Source organism: Microtus pennsylvanicus, chromosome 11 (genome assembly GCF_037038515.1).
Source record: "Microtus pennsylvanicus isolate mMicPen1 chromosome 11, mMicPen1.hap1, whole genome shotgun sequence".
Classification (NCBI taxonomy): Eukaryota; Metazoa; Chordata; class Mammalia; order Rodentia; family Cricetidae; genus Microtus; species Microtus pennsylvanicus.
In genome coordinates, this window is record NC_134589.1 from 37,312,153 (window position 1) to 37,334,189 (window position 22,037).

Consider the following 22,037-nt stretch of genomic DNA (forward strand, 5'->3'; position numbering starts at 1 on the left):
AAACAGTTCTTTGTGCCAACATTTCCGCCCATCTCAAAGGCCTGGTTTCTTCAAAAAGCCATTCTAGGGTAGCAAAAGGTAATGAACTCTCCCTATGACATGTTTTTTAAAGCGGCTACCTAAAAAATGCTACATCTGATACAGCCAACCAGCGTGGCAGATGGCTGAGTGAGTGGCAATGCTGTCAATGAGAGACACAAGGAAAACTGTTTCCTTTCATTCTGAGGGATTACATAAAAAACGGCAATGAAGATTTATAAGGGGTTTTCCCTTCCATGAAGAAATGATGGAATTAAAAGTATAAGGAATGTTCATTCCACAAAACACTGGTAAAGGGAGTTCAGGGAGTGAACTGCACTTCAGTCTCTGGCAAGGCAAAAGTGCAGCAGCAGGTCCTGTCCTCTAAAAGCAGCCCCATTGTTCTCAAACACTGCATGCTAGCTCAGCCAGGAAGAACTGGGAGTGGAGAACTTGAAATCAACATGAAAACCCTCAGCTCTGCAAACTTCTAGCAGAGGCAAATGTATCTGATTTCAACTCAGTTGTCAGTTTTATTCCCCCTCCCATTTTCTACTAATTTTTGTATTAGTTAGAAACAGGGACAAAAGAACTGATGCACTGAAATATAATACCCTGAGCATAGATTTTCATGTAAATCAAAGAAGAAAAGGCCAAAGAAGATGCTGTATACATTTAATTGCTTTCTTGGAGGGGGAGGGTAAGTACTAAATTTCTCATATTTTATTACTTTTCTGACACGAGAACCAGTGCTTGCACTGCTGGATGTACACAAGAGTTAATGTGCAGCAGCACACTGCTTAGAGGAAACTGCATAAGAAAGCTGTCGTCAAGCTAACAGAAATGGCCAGGCATTTACAAGTGGGGCAAAGACAGCTAAGTTTCTGTACACAGCCTTCCTAACTGTCGGGCACTGCTTTAGATACAGCAACTACTTATCCGCAGCCCAGGCTCCACTTACCATAATTATAAGACAGCAGCTTTTGTTCTGAGACAGACAGAAACAGACAGACAGACAGACAGACACACCATTTTGCATAAGATCAACCAACCTTACAAGTTCTGGAAACAGCAAAAACAACAAACCTGATACTCACAATAAGCATTGTGACCAGAAGATTCTTTTTGGTGACCTGAGCATGGGAGAAGATGTAGTTCAGTACAGTGTTCATGTCACTTTTGTTCTCTTCTCGAAGGGCAAACACACATTTGTCGTAGTGGCCTGCAAGTAGTAAAGAAAATTGGTCCTCACCATGTAACCATGAAGCCTCAGCCTTACATGCTATTGGCTGTTTCTTAATGCCTGTAACATACTTGATAAGCAGTGAGAAGAAACACCTTAAGGATTTTTTTTTTCATGGATTTAGACAGAACCAGCATGTGGGCCATAAAAGAAACACTAGACCAGGAGTCATGAGACTCCATGGGATCCCAAAACCTGGAACCAAGGTCTGGCTCTATTATCAATTCACTATATCAATTACTTGACCTCTTTGAGTCTTGATTTTACTTAGAAAAGGGATATGCCTTTTAGGGATATGCCTCTAAAATAAAGGTGGGAAGAGTATGACTCCAATTCTACTTTTTTCTCTTCATGATCTTATTTGTTCTCTTGGAATAATTTCCTTAAAAGAGAAAGTTTCATGCTTAAAAATAAATGTCAAGGGCTGGGAAGATGCTCAGCAGGTACAGTGCTTGCCTCACAAGCACCAGCTCCTGAGTATGATCCTAAGACCCATATAAAAATGTCCAACATTGTGTCACATGTTTATAACCCTAGAGTTAGAGGCAGACAACAGAAAAATCTCTGGGACTTGTTGAACAACCAATTTAATCTAATTAGTGAACCTTAGGCCAAACAGAAACCTTGTATCAAAAGAAAGAATGGCATTTCTGACCAACAGTTGTCTTTCACACCTATACAGGTACATACACTCACACATAGGAACATGAATACATGTAGGCAAACATAAGTATATATTAACAAAATAAACATTGAAATCATTAATCCTGTCATCTTTCCGGTCTACTCCAGCTTGACACATCTAACTCATTGAGAATGTTTCACCCTAACTACTAAGAACTGTTTTAGCTCAAAAAATAAAACTGCAATATATTGGGGATCAATATTTCCATTATAAGACAAGGAAAAGCAATGTCCAGATTTCTAAATTTCTACATCCAAACCACAGTGTACATGATGTGGAGCCTCACATGTACCAAAGGCTATAGGGAATATAGTTCTGCATGCTTTGCCGGCCTTCTGTAAGACACCAGAGGCAGGGTAATGCTGGGCAGGAAAGCTGAGTTCTGCTACATAAACAAATCTCTGACATATTTACGTATGTATCTATGAAGGAGCATAAGTGATACATGGCTCTAAATTAAATTTCCAAGAAAGGAAAATTAGGGTTTATATATTTATGGGCAAGAATTTTATGAAATCACAATATGAAAGGATTATCACACCATTCAGATTCCGTGTTTAACTACAAATGAAAGCAGTGATGTTTAAAATGTGTCACTGTGTTTTCCTAGAATAACATTTCCTAACTTATGTTTTAAATATCAGAAATTAACAAAAATAGTATATTTCAAAATGAAACTATATTTGAAAAACACTAGACTATACTAGCTAGAAAGCAGCTAATCAAATAAAAGATCCAATTTTGATAAAATGGGGAATGTTTAAAAATTAGTTGCCCTTAAATTAAAGATGTAGCTGAATGGTAGAGCACTTGTCTACCATGTCCGATCTCCAGCATGGTCTTAAATAAAGTGGTTGTCCTGTACTCCCTCTACTGAAACACAGCTTTGTAGTGACAGAAGAAATACTCTGGGCAACAGTCATTATTAGGAGCAAGGGAAATAAAAAGAACATATTCAACTGAGGTGAGGAGACACAGGAGCAAATAATAACAAGTAGTCACTCTTAAAAAAAAACAAAACTTCTGTTGTGATGGACAAAAGAGGATGTGGGAAGATGGTTCAGTGGTTAAAAGCACTTAATGCTCTTGCAGAAGACCCCGGTTCAGTTCCCAGGACTCACATCTGATGGCTAACAATGATCCATAATTCCAACTCCAGGTAATCTAATACCCTCTTGTGGCTCCCACAGGGCACTACTTATGTGTACAACCTCCCCTCACACATATACATATAATTAAAAATGAGTGCAAAAAAAAAAGGAGAAGAAGAGGAGGAGGTGGAGGAGGGAGGAGGAGGAGGAAGGAGGAGGAGGAGGAGGAGGAAGGAGGAAGAGGAGGAGGAGGAGGAGGAGGAGGAGGAGGAGGAGGAGGAGGAGGAGGAGGAGGAGGAGGAGGAGGAGGAAGACGAGTCCCAGTGAGTGCAGAAGCCAGAGGTCTGGACACAGACCAAGGACTCACTTCAATGAACACCTGCAAGTAAAGTTGTACAGACTAAAGAGCATAATGTGTAACTCACTGTGTCACACTACGGCCTCCACGATGAGATTTTTTTTCTCTTGCTCTTTTAAATTTTATTTTGGGAGAGAAGTTGCAGGGGAAGAAGGGTGGATACAAAGGGGGGACAGGAAGATGAATGGGATTGAGATACATGATATGAAATCCACAAATCCCCAAAGAATCAATAAAATTTAATCCAAAAAAAAAAAAAAAAAGAATACAGGAGCACACTGGCTGCTCTTCCAGAAGGCTTGGATTTGAGTTCCAGCACCAACACAGCAGGTTGCAACCATGTGTAGCTCCAGTTCCAGGGGGAACAGGATATGATGCACAGACATACATTGAACCAAAATACCAAAACACACAAAATAAAAATAAAGCTCTTTTAAAAATTATTTTATGTGTATGGGTGTTCTGACTGTAAGTGCTTGTATACTATATGCATGCGATGTGTCATTAGAGGCCAGAGGAGGGCGGCCATACAGCTGCTGAGCAGACTGTCTACATTGAATTCTTCTTTTAAAACACTTACAAAACAAAACAAAACCCTTAAATACATAAAATATAAACTAAAAGTTGAAATGAATCAATGACATTGTACTATTTCAAATGAATAAATGCCTATGTGCTATTTCAATTTTTTTTTTTCATTTTGTTTTGAAGACAGACTTCTCTGTGTAGTCCTGGCTGTCTTGAAACTTGCTCTATACCAGGCTGGCCACAAACTCAGAGATCTGACTGCCTCTGCCTCCTAAGTGTTGGGATAACGAATGTGATCCATCACTTTCTGACTCTGAAATTTTTTCTTTAAATAAATAAATATATATGTGTGTGTGTGTGTGTGTGTGTGTTCATATATATACATATGAACACATCTTAAAAAAACAAGAAAGAGTATTACTGTTATTTTATGTATATACATGTTGTTTTCTGCATGTTATTTTATGTGTATTCCACATGTACACAGGAGCTCAGCAAGGACGGAAGAGGTGTGGAAGCCTTGGCAGCTGTGCAGTAAGTCCTCTTACTGATGAACCATCTCTCCAGTTATAATCTCCTAGACCCCCTCCCTAGTTCTCAGTATACGGTACAATGCTGGCCTTAAATTTGGCAATCTTTTTGCCTCAGATTCCCACATGCTAGAAGAATGAACCAAAATACTCACCTTCAAAGCTTCTAAATTTAAAAATACATTTAGTGCCTCTTAAGGCCCCTATCTACTATATGTTCTTCAAAACAATTACTGAGCTGAATTTTTTGCTTTCTTTACATTTGTCAACAATATATCTAACTTCTTTCTTCCTGGTTTTGACCTTGATAAAACAGAAGCACACTATGTACTGATTCACTTGTTTATATGTGTTCCTAAGGACTCATCTATTTTTAGTGCTATACAATATTCCACTGTAGGAATATCCTAGAAATCAAAAAGTCATTCTATTTGTAAATATTTAAAGGGCTTCCTCTTTATTTTTTTTTGCTATTATGAATAGTAGTAACACAAAAAATGGTACTTATATCTTAGAGTAAGATTACTACACTGAAGAGCAAAAATAAAAACAACTTTATCAAAGACTTACTAGATATGGACATGCTGTTTTCTGAAGCAATCATGCCATTTGCACTGCCATTCCCAAGTGCAGTATAATGTAATTGTAAAATCTGTGATTTGGGTTCCTATTTCTGTAATTGGTAATGGGAGTGAGCATTTTCTTGAAGTTTATGGATTATTTGTGCTTCCTCTTCTGTGAAATATCTTTTTCTCTCTCTTGCCCATTTTTATGTTCGATTGCATTTTACATACTAGTACTAATCCTATCATAGGTATAAATTTTGTAAATAGCTCCTTTCACTTCGTAGCCTATGTTCTCGATTTCTTAACAGTACATGGGATGAAGAGAAGTTCCTGAGCAGACAGATAAATCAGCTGTTTCCATTACAGTATGCACTTCCTGTCAGTAGTATGATAACCTCTTCTTTATCCTGAGGTCATAAGGATATCCTAAAATTTCATAATTTAGCCTATTTGATAGATGTTTAAATCTTTACTTTACTTGAAATTGGTCCTGAGTGTACGGAATGAAGTGTGGATGCCTCGCTCCTCATCTTGGTATTGTTTAACTATGTTTCTCCTTTTCCTCTTGATCACAATGCCTGCTCTATCAAAAAATGAATCACATGCATATGGATCTACTTCTGGGTAATTATGTTTCTTTTATCTATAACTCTGTCCTTTCTTAGATGTCACAGCTGTTTAATTAAGATGGCTTTATATGCAAATCTTGGTATCTCATGCAACAAGTATTTTTTATTTTCTATTGCTTTAGAATTCGTCTTGTTGTTTCAGAGTCTCACTGGGTAGCCCTAGCACTTGCTGTGGAGACCAGGCTGGTCTTGAATACACACCAATCCTTCTGCCTGTCTTCTGAATGCCGGGATTACAGCTACAGCTACTTTGGAAATATCTTGTCTATTGCCAAAATTCTGTGTAAATCTTATAATCAGCTTGATAAGTCTCACAAAGATACCTAGAGGTGTGCTTATTAGAATGCTAACAGGTTGACAAAGTGAATTTAGCAATAACTGATACCTTTGTAACAGTGTCTGTTCTTGATATTACACTACTGTTCATTCATTAGAATTCCCACCAGAAGAGAAGTGCATGCTTTTAATTGTATTTGTACCTTTATATTTTATGGGTTCTAACTGCAATTTTAAATAGTATATTTTTCAAAACTGTTTTTCTAAACAATTGCTATAAAGAGGTCTTTTCAGGCTGTACCTGATGGCACATACCTGAATCTCAAATGGCACTTGGGAGGCAGGGGGGGGATCTCTATGAATTCAAGGCAAGCCTGATCTACAAAGCAAGTGGGAGGCAGGCCACAGCCAAAGAATGAGAAAAATTCTCATTCTCAAAAGTAAGTAGTTAAAAAGAAATATTTTCCGAAGTGTTGAGGACTGAACCCAGGACCTCATGCATGATAGCCAAGTGCTCTAGTCTGGAGTTACACCCCAGCTACAACTGAATTTTTATTTTTTTTTAACTTTTTTTACTCTTTTAGTTTTTCAAGACAGAGCTGTCCTGGAACTTGCTTTGTAAACCAGGCTGGCCTCGAACTCACAGAGATCCCCATACCTCTGCCTCTTGAGTACTGGGATTAAAGGCCAATGACACTATGCCCGGCTGCAACTGAATTTTATGTTTGATTTGTTTGTTTGCTTGAGATCCTGCCTCTTTCTCCCAAATAAAGGTGCTCACCACTAAGCCTTGCAGGTTTGACTTTCATACTTAGAAATTTCTGTTTGGTTTTAAATAATTTAGTAATAAACTTGGGGGTTCTTTGAGCCTTCCAAGTAGGCACTGAATTTCTTGGTGGCCAATCTTAATTACCACGAGTTCTCAAACCTTTATACTTTTTGAGACAAGGTCTCATGTAGCCAAGAGTGGCCTTGAACTTCTGATACTCTTCTGTCATCATCTCCCAAGCTCTGGGATTTGAAGGGAAAGTCTTCATGCTCTAAGATTTCCTAAATCCTTTTCTTATCTTACTGCAATAGCAAGGACACCCAGCATGACGCTGAATGAACACAGTGAGGCCACTGCTTTCATCTTAAAAGTAGAATTTTGAACAAGTTGCCATTATGTATGACTTAATCATGAGAAATGTTTGTGGGTCATCTTAACAAGTTTAAATATTCCATTTCAGGAGTAAAGATGTAACTTATTGATTTATCCCCAGCATAGGAGTAGAGGTGGGAACACGCCAACTAGCAAAAATATCATTTCATTCCATACTGATCTTTGTCCAATATTTTTATCCCTAATATCTTGAGATAATGACTCTGTTTATTCTTTCTTACTATATTAGTACATGATAAATTGACTGCCCCTGAATTTATCAACCTTGTTTTAATTGGCATAAAGCCAACGTTATTTAACTTGCTAATATCTGCTTCGGCGATTTAACTGGTCATAAAGGGTAGAGACATCTCTTAAATGCTGCAAAAGTGAGCGGAGCATGGGAAGAGAGAACTTGGTGTTACACTGCCATCTTGTGGCAGGATGCCATAAACAACAGTATGTAGCTTTAAAATCTTAACCAAGGTATTTATTTCTCTCTTAAAGACTATCCATCATTTAGTGAAGCTCTTCAGAGAAAGTCAGGGATAAATTCCAACCAAATGACACACTAAAAAGTAGTGAAGATTTTAAGCCCTTCCCATATGCCTGTGGTTCAACCCTTGGATTAGTTGCTGAGAGGCAAGCTCTTCAGACAGGGAATTTCAATTTCAGGCTGATCATGGCTCAACCAACTCTCACTACACAAGGTCAAGAAGATGTCAACAGGGAATAATAATCTCTACAAGAACATTTCAACCCTTCCTCAGAAGCACACTGGAGTTCCAGTTTCACCAAGCTATGTTATGTTAGTGTTCTTTTTCATACTGGTGAGGTATAGAGGTTTTAGTTTTTCAGGGAAGTGAGAAAGAAAGTTTGTTAATGGGAAGAAAGTGTTAGTGTCAGGGTGAACTGGCTTAGCTCTTACACAGTAATCAGAGTTAGAGACTTCCTTAGAGAGTCCTTAGGACAAAGCTTACCATTCTGAAACTGTGTCTCTACACGCAGGTACTGTCGGAGCAAATCCATCACCACAGCCTTCATGTGGCCACGGATGCCACTTCGGTACCTATGAAGCAGGATAGGCCAATGCAATTAAATAAGCTCAATGGGCAAAATTACTTTCTAGACTTTCCCCTGAACTACCTTCCCTCTGAATATCAGACAGGCTTGTAGCTTGTATTTTCAGGTTGAAAATTCAAACATATTAACTTAAATTCTAAGCTGAAAAGTAACTTCAGTGCATAAATCTTTTATAAAGGAAAAGCAGAAAAGGAAACTAAAAAGCACCCCTACTCTTCATTCCCCAGACTTTGTATCTTTATCTAATGACACTGTGGAAATAGCTTATACTGCTGAGTCATCATCTAGCTTCAAATGGCTAAGGAACTTTTGAAAAATTTAAGTATCTTAAAGTTGAAAATGCTCTGGATAGCTCTTTAGTTCTAATACCTGGACCAATAAAATACAAACAATAAACACATTGGAGTCTACGTTAAAAGAAAAATTAGGATCTTCATCAAAACAGCAATAAAAAGAAAACAATAGGATTTAGAGGCCATAATAACTGACAGAATATTATGAAAACAGCAGAAATACTGAATGAGTTAGGTCATAATGATAAGATAGCAAAAAGACACAAGGCACTTTCTGAGAGATAAAGTTCTTTCTTCTCTCTTAAAGTTAGATTTGAAGTAAATGTTTACATGCCCAATTGAAAGCAAAGAAGGCATGAGACTCTGGAGACCCAGGTGACTACCTCTGCACCAGCTGGACAATGCTCTGGGTGTTCATGAAGAAGACTTCCCGCTCAGATTTCCGGTTCAGTGTAGCTGCATGACTATCTAAGATGTTGGCAATCTAAGGCAAAAGAAGTAAGAAAAATGAAGCCCTTCCTGTCAAAGGGACCCAATGCACATTCTCTACATCACCACCACTACCAAAGAAATCTTCTTGGTTATATAATAAGATAACTCCTATCTTTGACATGTTGTTGGCAGTAGAAAGTTACTAGAAATTTAGAAGCTTGCTAAATAAACAAAGAATTTCTAACTCTTTCCACCCTTTCCCAGATACACTAATAATTACATCACAGAACTCCATTAACTAGAAACTGTGATGGGCAAAAGTTGGTCTAAGGTCAAAATCCACACCTTACTCCTTACTTCCCCAGCTTTACTCCCTATATAACCCTGCATTATAGCAAAGGATAAGGACTGCTGAGGTAGTCGGAGAGGGTCAGGCAAACAGATTACCAATATCCTTCATGTCACTCTTACAAAAACAACTCTAATCAGGAACTCTTCCCGAAAGCAAAGTGATAAGGAATACAAAGCCAAAGCTCACTTTTCCTCACAGAGTATAAGATATTCTATGTGTACATATAGTGTTGCCTTATTGGGCTCATATCCTGAGGCAGTTTTGTAAAGGATTCAATGCTTACAGTGGGAAAATCACACAGTAGGAAGGAGCCAAACAGAGAGGCCTCCTAGAGCATGAATTCCAGCGGCAGTCAACAGAATATAATGACAGTGTTACTCCATAAATACCTGCTGGCTGGGAAACTGACAGAGAACTGATGTGATGTTGCTAGCATACTGAGCCATTTCCTTCTTAATAGACTTCTCCACATTGAGGGGGATACGGCCAGAAACACTGGTCATGATATCCTGCAACTCTAGAAGAGGCAGGGAGGGATCTCTGAGAGTCTTCATCAATCGTTCTACCCAGTCTTTTACCTGAGGAGAAAAAAATAATCAAATAGGATACAAGGTCAATACAATTCCAAAAATATAATGAGATAACTGAATCTACTCTACTTCAATGTTCATGCTTACTTTAGATTTATTTATTTTATGTGCGTGGAAGTGCATCACATGAGTGCTTGGGAGTTACAGACGATTCTGAACCACCATGTAAATGCTGGGAACACATGTTCATCAAGAACAAGTACTGTTAACACTGAGCCTTCTCTCCAGTCCCCAGTGCTTACTTTAAAACTGCAGCATAAACATCAAACACTGCCCCAGCCTATAGTTCAAAAAGAAATAATCCCAAGCAAATGACAAAACTAAGAAGGACTCAAAATGTCAAGTCAATTCAATCATGGTGTTATATGCTTTTAATCCTAGCATTTGGGAGGCAGAAGCAGAGGCAGACAGACCTCTGTGAGTTTGAATTTGAGGTCAGCCTGGTCTCCACAGTCTTGAGTTCTAGGATAGCCAGAGCTACATAGAGAAACCGTTTCCAATAAGTAAGCAAGTAAGTAAATAAGTAAATAAATAAATAAACAAATAGCTTCAAGTCCAACAACAAAATGTGGGAACATAGCACGTCAAACAACCTTTCTCACTAAAAACATTCTTTATGAGCTCAAGATGTAACTCAGTGGTACAGTGCTTACATAGCATGCTTAAGGCCCTGGGTTCAATCCCAAGCACCAAAAAGGAGGTAAGGTGGGGGAATCAATCTTAAAAGTTCCTCCTGAGATGTGAAGTTACTCTAGAGAATCAATACATCTGTACACCCCTTCCCAGGAAAGCAACTCATACCCTGCTGCTGAAGAAAGGATCTGGAAGGCAGTATCCACTCATCACATTAACTAGGTTATCTAGGACATAGTGGAACACTCGATGGAGCTTCTCGCCTCTGAGAGCTGTGCTCTGGATCTGTGGCAGGCTACCTGTGTGAAGTTCAGCCTGTGGATCATAAGAAATCATCATTCATTACCATCTGCTCTGAACATAAACACTATCACAATTCAGTCACCATCAAAACTGAGATATCCTTTCATGGTGCAGACCTATTTGGAGTGAAGTCAGTGAATGAAACACTATGAGAAAATGACAGATAATCTCAGCTTTATACTGGCTAATGCAAACTCCAGTTCCACAGTACTACAGGCACAAATACTAAGGACAAAACCAGCAGGAAAAAAATAATTATGAAAAAAAAAATGACAAGAAGTTAACTGTGGTGGCACATACTTCCAGGACAGGCTCCAAAACCACAGAGAAACCCTGTCTCGAAAAAAACAAAAAACAAAAAACAAAAAAAAAACAAAAAAAACTTGGGAGATAGAGGCAAGAAGAGGAGGAGTTCAAGATGAAAAGAAAGAAAGGACTGGGTAAGAGCACTCACTGCACAAGCATTAGAACCTGAGTTCAGATCCTTAGGACCTATACAAAAAAATCTGGGCTGGACCACACCGGCACTGTTAGGGGACAGAAGCAGAACTGCTGGCGCTTGCTGGCTGCCAGCCTAGCTCAGGTTCAGTGAAAACCATCTCCAGGGAATGAGGTGGAGAGTGATAAAGCAGGTCACCTAATGCCCTCCTCTGACACACATACACATGAATAGCACATACATACTCTGACATACATACATGCAAAATGGGAGGAGGAAGGAGGTGAAGAAGGAAAGGAGGAAAAGATTGGAGAGGAGACGAGTTGTCATTCAAGTTCCACCAAGTTCCTGTGTTACTCGCTCTTGGAGTGATATTCTAATGCCTTCCTTACCTGTTGGACTTTACTGGGGTTGTCCAACTGCATTTTGGCTATCACACAGCCAGGGTCAAGAGCTGCTCCAGATCGCTTGACATAATGGATGCACCCAGATTCTACGGCTGTTAAAGTCATCACCATCTTCATTACCTGTAATGAATACAGAATAGATAAAAGGACAGTTTTCCTCTTAACATCTAAGCTGGAATACACTTAGTTTAACCCTCCAAAAATGAGAATCTATCAAAATCTCCAGTGAAGTATTAAGGCAGGCAACTGGTAAATTTCTCAGAGCATATCTGAGGATTAAAAACAGACACTAATGATTCCTGTTTTGCTTTTGGATTTTTGACTGTTTTCATGGTTTGCTGAACCCAAAGCTGTCTATGTCACTAAATCAGTTTGCTATGTAGCTGATTATGACCTTGAACTCCTGGCCCTCTGGCATATCAAGTGCTGGGATTACAACACTTTTGTAAACTAAATATATTTTGCTACTGTTTGTGAATTTACTTGTCATCATGCCAGCATTTTTCACACCTTTCTCCTTACTGAACACCAGTCACCAGTAAGTACAACTTCTAAATCTATCACTAGCATCTTTGCTGCAGTGTCTCTGTGCTAGGTCATTTCATTTCAGGCCTAGAATACTTTTTTCTTTTTATTTATTTATTTTGTGTGGACATTGTCTGTGTAAGAGTGTCAGATCCCCTGGAGTACTTTTAAAAATCTATTATGAGATGTAGTCCCTTTGTAGCATTTACCTCCAATAAGGTCCACCTAAACCTTCACTCTAGAGCCTAAATCCCATCATACCATATTCCCACTTAAAATCCTTCAATGATTCCCTGTGGGCTTCAGGACAGTCATATGCTCCATCATGATCTCAATTTCCTTCTATGGAGTTTTTACCTGTCACTCCACATCAAATTCTAATCTATGCTCAATAAATTCTACTGCAACGCACTGTCTTGTTTCTGTGCCTCAATGTCAAGCATTGTCTCCTGCCCATCTTCACCAACTATCTATATTTTCAAAAGGAAGACTAAGCAAGTGTCTCTTCTTTTAGGATGCCTTTCCTTACCTCACACCCTATCTCAGTTAGGGTTAGGTGACCCTCTTATTCTTAGAATTCATCATACTTCATTACTTATCTGCTTTGTGCCCAACTCTACCAGCATATCCTGTAGTAGCCAACAGTTAGCACAGCAACTGTCACTTAGTACTCTTGCTACTATATTTTTTTAAAGCTCAGGTGTCTTCACCTGTCAAAGGAAAATAGTGAGCTTTTGTTTTTAAATCTTAAGGTTCACAATCTACACTAAATTAACTGATGTTCTTCCTTTCTGTTAGTTCCAATTCTAGCTTATTATCACCAACCTATGTTCCCTCCCATGACCCAGTAGCCTATTCCCCACCCTGACCTCAATCTCAGCATAGCACTGGCCAGCAAACACATGGCCTCCATCTTCCACGATATACTGGATTAACTTCCCAGCAGAAGGTGAGCGCATTACAGATGGGTCATTTTCTTTCTCAAACACACAGGTTTTATTGCCAATTGTGATTCGGTATCTAAGAGATAAGTAGAACAGGCAAGCCAATAAAGCACTCTGGTTATAAAGCAAAATGAGAGAAATGTCAGTCTTAAAAACAATAAGTAAGCCACGTGGTGGTGCACGCTTTTAATCCCAGCACTCAGGAAGCAGAGACAGGTGGATCTCTGTGAAATCAGGCCAGCCTGATCTACAGAGCAAGTTCCAGGACAGGCTCCAAAGCTACTGAGAAACCTTGTCTTGAAAAACCAAAAAACAAACAAACAACCCAAAGAAAATGTTATCACATATACAATGCACACATACAAACAAGGTATTCACTTTATCTTTGTTTATAATTTTTATATTGTGTATCTTATATATCTATTTATTTAGTTTACATGCAATTGTACCATGTGTGGGTATGTGCATTTATGGAGGTCAGAGGACAACTTGCAGGAGTTGGTTCTCTCTTCTGCCATGTGGGTGTGAGGGATTAAACTTAGGTGTCAAGTTTGGCAGCAAGTGCCTTTATCTGTCTAGCTATCTTGCTGGTCCTTATTTAAAATTTTAGTAACAATCTTGAGTTAAGAGTTAGATGAAATAAATTATGATATATTCATATACAGGAATACAACATAAACTTTAAAAAAAGAATACTTATATAAAATACAAAGATAATGATACTATAATAACTAATAACCCCTTCCTTCATTTTTCTCCCTCTCTCCTTTCTCTCTATTTCTTTCTCCGAAAAAACTTCACTATGTAACCGAGTCTGGCCTCTTCAGCTTCTTCAATGCTAGAGTTAGAGGCATGAAATACCAAACTCAACTATAATATTTATGGAACAATAACTATATTGTAGCAATACTTTATGCATTCCAAATAGATCAAACCTTTTAATTCTCACAGCAATATGGCTGGTGTGATAAACTACTAAAAAGAGAGAGAGAGATGCAGAGATCTGAGAATGTAGTACAGTTGGTACAGTGCTTGCCTAGCATGCATGAAGCTCTGGGTTCAGTCCTGAGGACCACATAAATCAGGTGTGGTGATGTATATTGATAACTTCAGCATGCAGGAGGTAGAAGCAAGAAGATCATAAAGAAGTTCAAGATCATTATGTACACAAGACCTGAGCTATGAGACTGGAAGTGGGGGATGGAAGATAAGAACACTTGCTGTTCTTGCAAAGGACTGGAGATAAATGATAAATTTTTATACTCAGGCACATGTAAATGACATAAAATAAATATTTAAAAAAAGAAAAGTGCAAATAGTATTTAATAGATAATATTTCCTTTAAATAGGGTATATTTAAAGGAAAAAAACAGTATGCACCTATGAATAATTTTTATATGATTATATAAATTCTAATCAATATACAAAAACTATCAATTATTATAGTTTGTTTCAAGGATAAATTACTTTTTATGTCTACTGCATTGGAGGGGTAGGGAAACATGTTTTCTTTCCTTAAGTGACAAGATCACATTAAGTTGCATATGCTGGCCTTAAACTCCTTCCCTCAAGGAAGAAAGAACTCAGCCTCCTGAGTAACTGAAACCACAGACACAGAACATGACACCCAGCTTAAGACATGTTTACAATCATAGACATGTTTACAATTATAAACACTTTTGTACTCTTGGAATAATCCTAACAGTAAGTGGAAAAGTTAATACAATGGCAAACAACTAGACCTTAAACAGTCACTCACCTATCCACTTCCTCCTTCATGTAAGTGGTATAACTGCTGCCATCGTAAGATAAGAGCAGTCCGCCATCACTCAGCCGATGCACGTCAACTTCTACACATGAGCCGTTCATGATCACCACATAAGAGTTGGGAGACTGTCGAGTCACCTGCAGTAAACAAGGGCCAGAAAGACAAGCACAGCCTGAGACACGATGTAGTATTTCAAAGATAAAGGTTAAGAAGTTGTCAAGAAGACAGCGGTGACACTAGTGCTGCTTATTCCTGTCACCTGCACACCGGGGTAACCTCAGCTGTTTTTCTCTCTTCCAGCTGCTCCCTGCCTCTTCATTAGCTCTTGGAAGTATGTCAAGGTGAGAAATAACTACATTTCCACAGAATTGCCAAATACTGATTCCTGACACTGACACAAAAAACTGGAATATTCCAATTCGTAAACAAAAGCAAACTTTCTCTGTCTCTCAGCCTAAGAAAACTAGCTTTAAGAACAGAAGAGAAGATAGAAACTAAAGTGTAGACTTTGGTGGGGATTGCATACCTTAAGTACATATTTGATTCCTTCATAGATAAGTTCAACATCTACTGTGTTCAGAAGTGTGTGAGCAGGAAGGACTTGACCCCTGAAAGAATGACAATATATGACATACTTACTTCTATAAAGTTCTAATAGGTTATAAAGAAATCTCAAAGATTATTGATTGTGATATTTCCTGAAATAGTAATAAGAGAAAAAAAACTAAATGACTGCCTATTAAAAAGTGATCATATATACTATGAAAAAAGAGTGAAATTTATTTTTTACATTTAATTGTGGTATTATATACAAAACATAAAACTTACTATCTACAGGGAATGGAAGAAGGCCCAAGTGAGTGATGTTCTGAGTGAATATGTGCTGCTGACAGGGACACAGGTATGCCAAGACCTCAGGGCCTCAGACTCAAGGAAAATGGCAAAGCCTTCCCAGGAAAAGGTTCAGAGAAACTGCAAAGCCTTCTCTTCTAGTTGACAGTATATGTAAAAACTTCCACCATAGCACTCTTTGCCCTGATATTTAGATAAAGACTGTTCCTTAGAGATATTGTGCCTTAACACAATTACCTATGCCTGTATTGTTCTTTGATCCAGCTCCACACATAAATCCTGCTCCCCTGCTTATCGTAATACCCTGCCTCCTGGTTCAGCTGTATGCAATAACCCACTTCTCTGTTCAACTGTATTTAACTTCCTGGGTGCTGTGATTTTATCATGAGAGAGCTCAGTCCACCCAACTCCAGCTATTTCTCTAACCATGTATCCGGCTACCTCCCAAATGCTGGGAATAAAGGTGTGTGTGCCACCACTGCCCAGTCCCCTACTTTTTTTGTTTTGTTTTGTTCGGTTTGGTTTTAATTTTTCAAGATAGGGTTTTTCTGTGTAGCCCTGGTTATCCTGAAACAAGCTCTGTAGACCACACTGGCCTTGAACTCAGAGATCTACCTGACTCTACCTCTCAAAAGGCTTGTTCCACCATCGCCCAGCTTACTTTAGCTTCTTAAGTGCAAAGATTGTAGGTGCAAATGAACCACTAAGTCTAGTAATTTCATTTTAAAGAACAATTAATAGATATTCTGTATTTCAAAAGGATGCATAATAAAAAACAGCCAGGTCTACAGAACCAGTTACAAGATGGCCAGGGCTACACAGAGACAGAGACAGAGAAACCCTGTCTCAAAAAAAAAAAAAAAAAAAGCTGAAGTAGGATGCATTGTTGTCACAAACAAAATAAGTCAGAATTTGAAAAGCTAATAAAAACGGGGAGCACTGAAGAAGGGTAGCTGGGGCTGGAGAGATGGCTCAGAGGTTAAGAGCACTGCCTGCTCTTCCAAAGGTCCTGAGTTCAATTCCCAGCAACCACATGGTGGCTCACAACCATCTGTAATGGGGTCTGGTGCCCTCTTCCGGCCTGCAGACATACACACAGACAGAATATTGTATAAATAATAAATATAAAAAAAAAATAAAGAAGGGTAGCTGATTTCCTGATAGCCAGTAAATATGAGTGAAGAGTATGTACGTTATCTATACTGGTTACAGATAGTAACTAATAAAAGGCAAACTATGAGACAGGGTATGGAGGCATACAACTTTACTCCCAGTGCTCTGGAGGCAGAAAAAGGCAGAGCCCTGTAAGCTCCAGGCTGGTCTCCAAAATGAGTTCTAAGTCAACTAGGGCTTTACAAAGAGACCCTGTCTCAAAAGACAAAAAAAATTTAAACAGAATTATGCCATGTGTTGTAGCATATGCCTGTAATCAAAGCACTTGGGAGGTACAGGTAGGAGAATTATGAGTTCAAGGCCAGCAACAGCTAGCTACATAGTGTGTTTGAAGTCAGCCTGGACAAACATTATGCTTTCCCCAAAAGATTATTTCAAAGTTCAAGTTTTTGAAATTAATTAAAAATAAAATGTTGGGGCTGCAGAGATGATTTAATTTTTTTGTTCCTTTTTTTTTCCCCCTCTGAGACCGGTTTCTCTGTAGCTATGGAGCCTGTCCTGGAACTAGCTTTTGTAGACTAGGCTGGCCCTGAACTAACAGAGATCTGCCTGTCTCTGCCTCCCAAGTGCTGGGATTGAAGGCGTGCGCAACCACCGCCTGTCTGAGATGGCTTAATATCTGCTCTTCCAGAATTTCTGAGTTTAGTTTCCATCTTACATGGAGTAGTTTACAGCTGCCTTTTAACTCCAGCACCAGCTTCTGTGGTTTGCAGGCATTCACACATATGTGCCACACAAATTTTGTTTTGTTTCGTTTAAAGAACAGTAGGCTCAAAATGTTGATACATCTATAATGCCAGAACTCTGGAGACTAAAGCAAGTGGACTGTGAATTAGAAGCCAGCCTGGACTACTTATGGATAAACATACAATGTGATAAACATACAATGAAACTATCTCAACAAAACACAACAAACTAAAAGAAAACTAAAGGATTTATTAATGAACTCTTACATGTGTAGAGTCCATTTATAGGTTAGAGATGCAGGTTGAGGAATAGAAATGAGAAAGAGTGGACTGGTGAGGGGGCCAAAGTGTTCAGGGAGTTGAAATTAACACCGAAGGATTTAGATCTGAGTCAGAAAGGAAAAGCAAGCTGCTGAAGGTTTTAGTGTATGAAAATAACACAGTGAGATATTTATCACAGGGCTTAAAACCTCAGTTCAATTTTCAAAAAATTTGCTTCTTTTCTTCCTTTCAGATACTTTGAAAGGGGGCCAATATAAGTCTAACAACACAGAAGGAAATAAAGTGCTTGGATGTGATTAGTCCTTTGGACCATTCCTCTTGGGACTTGGGCAGAGCTTAGTCTCTGGAATCAATGTACAAAATTAGGTCAGCTTCATACATGCCTGACCCTCCACTTCAAAGACTTTGAGGTCATCCCGAATATCAGCCTCAGTTATTAATTCCTGAAATGTGCTGCAGGTAATACAAGAAATATTTAGGGTTTGATATTAGGGAGAAATGCTGGACTTCATCCCTACGGTTTAAGGAGCTTTTCTCAGGAAACTATGTTTGCTGCAGTTGGATTTCAGTGTTTAAAAAAATTAATTAACCTTGGAGCAGGGGAGATGGCTCAGTGAGCAATGTTCCTGCCATAAAAGCATGAGGATATGAGTTCAGATTCCCAGTGGCTTGGAAAAGCAGAGCACAATGACACATGTCTGTAACTCCAGCACTGTGGTGATGGTAGTGGGGCAGCTGGAGTGGTGAAGATAGGCATATTCTGGGAGTTCACTGGCCAGCAAACTTAGTTGAAATAGTGAGCTCCAGGTTCACTGAAAGACTCTTACTTCTAAAAATAAAGTGAGGCCAGACATAGTGGCACATGCTTTTAATCCCAGCACTCAGGAGGAAGAGGAAAATGGATTTCTGTTGAGTTTGAAGCCAGTGTAGTCTATACAGCTAGTTCAAGTACAGCCAGGAACCTGGAGAGACCTTATCTCAAAAAATTAAAAACAAAAACATGGGAACCAAATAAACAAAACAAAAACCCATAAAAATAAAAGTGCAATAAAAAAAGACACCTAATGTTAATCTTTGGCTTCCAATCACATGGAGGTACACATGTACATACCCACATGAACACGTACATAACACATACACACTTTAAAAAATAGTGACCTGTTCTACGGTGGCATAAACTAACTTCCAGCCATCCCTCTTCTCCTTTGCTATCAGTTTATGAATAACAACTAGCACTCATACAGTGCCAGAAGTTGCAGAAAAACAAATAGGTCTTTGAGCTGTAGTCCTGTACTCCCAACCACTGGTTGGCTGGCACGGACACAAAAGCAAAGCCTACCTTTCTAAGGAATGAAGGAAGTTAGAGACACTATTCCTCAGGCTCACATCTGCCACATGGAGCGCCCCACATACAACTCCCAACATGGTATCAGGACGTTCTGCCTAAAAAGAACAGAGGACAGATCAAAAGCACGGTCATGTGACACCAAAGCAAGTCAAATAAAGTCAAAATCGCCAGGTGGTGGTGGCACACGCTTTTAATCCCAGCACCACGAGGCAGAGGCAGGTGGATCTCGGTGAGTTCAAGGCCAGCCTGGTCTACAGAGCTAGTTCCAGGACAGGCTCCAAAGCTACAGAGAAATCCTGTCTCAAAAAAACCAAACAATAAAAAAAAATTTAAATAAATAAAATGTTTTATGATTTTTGGTCCAAGAATGATGCAATCCCAGAACCTGGGAAGTAGAGGCAAGAAGAATCAGAAGGTCAAAGACCATCCTTGACTACACAGTGAGACTGAAGCCAGCTAAGACTACAAAAGAACTGCTTTTTGTTTTTAATTTATTTTTATTTTATGTATGTTGTTTGCCTGTGTATACGTTAAGTGCACCATACATGTGCCTGGGCCCTCTTGAGGTAAGAGGACAGCATCAGGTCCCCTGGAACTAGAATTACAGGTGGCTGGCTATGAGCCACCATGTGGATACTGAGATCTGAATTAGGTTCTTGGAAGAGCAGGCGAGACCTTGAGAAAAAATAAGGAAGGACTGATGCAGATGTAAACCTATTCAGATAACAGCCAACATAAAGCCAGTTGCTGTTCTAATTCCAACTCTGTTATCCATCTCCCTTTGTTTTCTTTCCTTTGATTTTGGTAGTGAATAAATGCATAAAAAATATATCGATAGTTATAGAATAAAACCCAATGTGAAATCTCACAACGTTCGAATGGTTATTCCAACTGCATAGAAGTTCATTGAGATGTATAGACTTTGAGTCTGGTTAACTATCATTTGTGGGTAACTTTAAATTGCAAGTTTTTTTATGATAAAATTTATAAATTTTTTTAAAAAGAAAAACAAAAAAAATCCCTACATTTACCTTTAGAATTTCAAAAAATTTTAAAAAATAATTTTCCTTCTACTCTCTATGAAATTTTCACTCAACAAATGAAAGAATAACTCAAAAACAGACAAACAATCCCCAAAGCTATGTGTTCAAGAGGAGAATACACACCTGCACTTTTTCTGCAATCAGTCTGTCCAGCCAGCCAGTGTCAATTCTATTCAACTGAAAGCTTTCTGTCTCCAGTAGTTTAATCAGGTACTCAACTGTAGTTCGAAAGTCACCCCGAATAGACAGCTCCTTCAATGCCACCACCATATTTCTAGGGGAAGCAAAAGAAAAAAGTTATTACAGCAACAAATATTTTAGTGTTTACCAATCATTTGAAAGAATTGTTCCATTCATTTGGAGGCTTAGCAGGAAGACAGAGAGTTTCAAGAACATGAAGATGTAGCTGTAAGCAGGCTCATTTTCATGTACTCTAAATAGGAGAGCTTCCAAGAAGTCAGTATAAAGGAGTATTGACAGATATTACCAAAAAGCATGAGCAATAGAAACCATTTCCTCACAAAGAATACAGACAGAACCAATCTCAGCTTTCACTTCTAGATTTTTATCACTCTAGTCATTTACTGCTGACTATTTAAACCTAGGGCACTAATTTTCCATATCCTTACATCTTAATTTTTATATTATCCTTACTTTATATATTATTTCCATGCAACAAAATAAACTTAAAGGCAATAGCTTAGGAAACATTGACAAGATTTCCCTACAAAAAGAGAGAGAGAGAGAGAGAGAGAGAGAGAGAGAGAGAGAGAGAGAGAGAGGAAGGGAAGGGAAGGGAAGGGAAGGGAAGGGAAGGGAAGGGAAGGGAAGGGAAGGGAAGGGAAGGGAAGGGAAGGGAAGGGAAGGGAAGGGAAGGGAAGGGAAGGGAAGGGAAGGGAAGCTAAAAACAACAGACTAGACTTGTCTGACAGCTACACATTTCTGTAATGTCCTTCTACAATCCTGAAGTCATCATACTTGCTCACTATTTTAATTGCTTGTCTTTCTTCCTCTGGATGACAGAGTGTCATGAGGGCACAGACTCTATTTAGTCTTTACTGTACTGTCAGGACCAACATGATGTTATCTCTTGAGTATAGTGAATTTATGAATGATTAAAAAGAAGATAAAACAAAACAAACAAGAGCAAGAAAAAATAGGTGCTGTGTTCAGGAAACAGTGTGACTGAAACAGACAGCTTGAAGATACCGACAGAGGCAAATCTACCATTCAGCAATTATTTTATGAATGCTGATACAAAGAAATATATGAACTATAGTTCAAGGGATATAGCAGTAACAGCATATATGTTTCTGTTTTCTTTGTATTTACATTATAAGAAATGATATTGAATGTGTGGGCTAAGACTATTATAGAGAAAAACATCTAAAGGCGAAGCAAATAGTACAGATTAGCTGTAACAAAGAATGTAACTAAGGAAGTTCTGGGCTGAAAAAAAGAACTTTTGACACAGTAGTAAGCAAACATATTGCAGAGACTATTGCAATACGCTAAAAGGTGACCTAATTTGCTTTCTTCTGTAGAGAAATAAATACACAGAGCGGAGCAGAAGTCGGACTTCTGAGCAAGCTATCAGACATAGCTTGCAGAATAAATAGAGTGGTCTGCTTAATCAAGACTGAAACAAAAATGCCAACAGAGGCCTGTCTGAGAACATACTGAGGAAAAGTGACTGTCTAAAATACTCAACTTATGCCCCAGTTATAAAAAGCAGTCACACAAAATGGACTACAGCTAGCAAGCTGGCTTAACCTGCCACCAAGCTTGATTACCAAAGTTAAATTTCCAGGAGTCCTCC

At 38.7% G+C, this 22,037-nt stretch overlaps 1 protein-coding gene across 5 annotated transcripts in view; it reads right to left on the reverse strand.

Moving 5' to 3' along the window:
- Positions 1 to 22,037, reverse strand: part of Acaca (acetyl-CoA carboxylase alpha) — a 271,723-nt gene that overhangs the window by 136,667 nt on the left and 113,019 nt on the right. For all 5 annotated transcript variants that reach the window (XM_075991299.1, XM_075991300.1, XM_075991302.1 and 2 more), the window contains 11 exons: positions 20,342 to 20,492; positions 19,167 to 19,270; positions 15,361 to 15,442; positions 14,826 to 14,971; positions 12,992 to 13,142; positions 11,583 to 11,717; positions 10,617 to 10,763; positions 9,615 to 9,803; positions 8,825 to 8,925; positions 8,046 to 8,134; positions 1,116 to 1,240 (listed from right to left, as the gene is read on the reverse strand). In XM_075991299.1, coding sequence (XP_075847414.1) covers positions 1,116 to 1,240; positions 8,046 to 8,134; positions 8,825 to 8,925; positions 9,615 to 9,803; positions 10,617 to 10,763; positions 11,583 to 11,717; positions 12,992 to 13,142; positions 14,826 to 14,971; positions 15,361 to 15,442; positions 19,167 to 19,270; positions 20,342 to 20,492 — 1,420 coding nt within the window. The remainder of the gene's footprint in view (positions 1 to 1,115; positions 1,241 to 8,045; positions 8,135 to 8,824; positions 8,926 to 9,614; positions 9,804 to 10,616; positions 10,764 to 11,582; positions 11,718 to 12,991; positions 13,143 to 14,825; positions 14,972 to 15,360; positions 15,443 to 19,166; positions 19,271 to 20,341; positions 20,493 to 22,037) is intronic.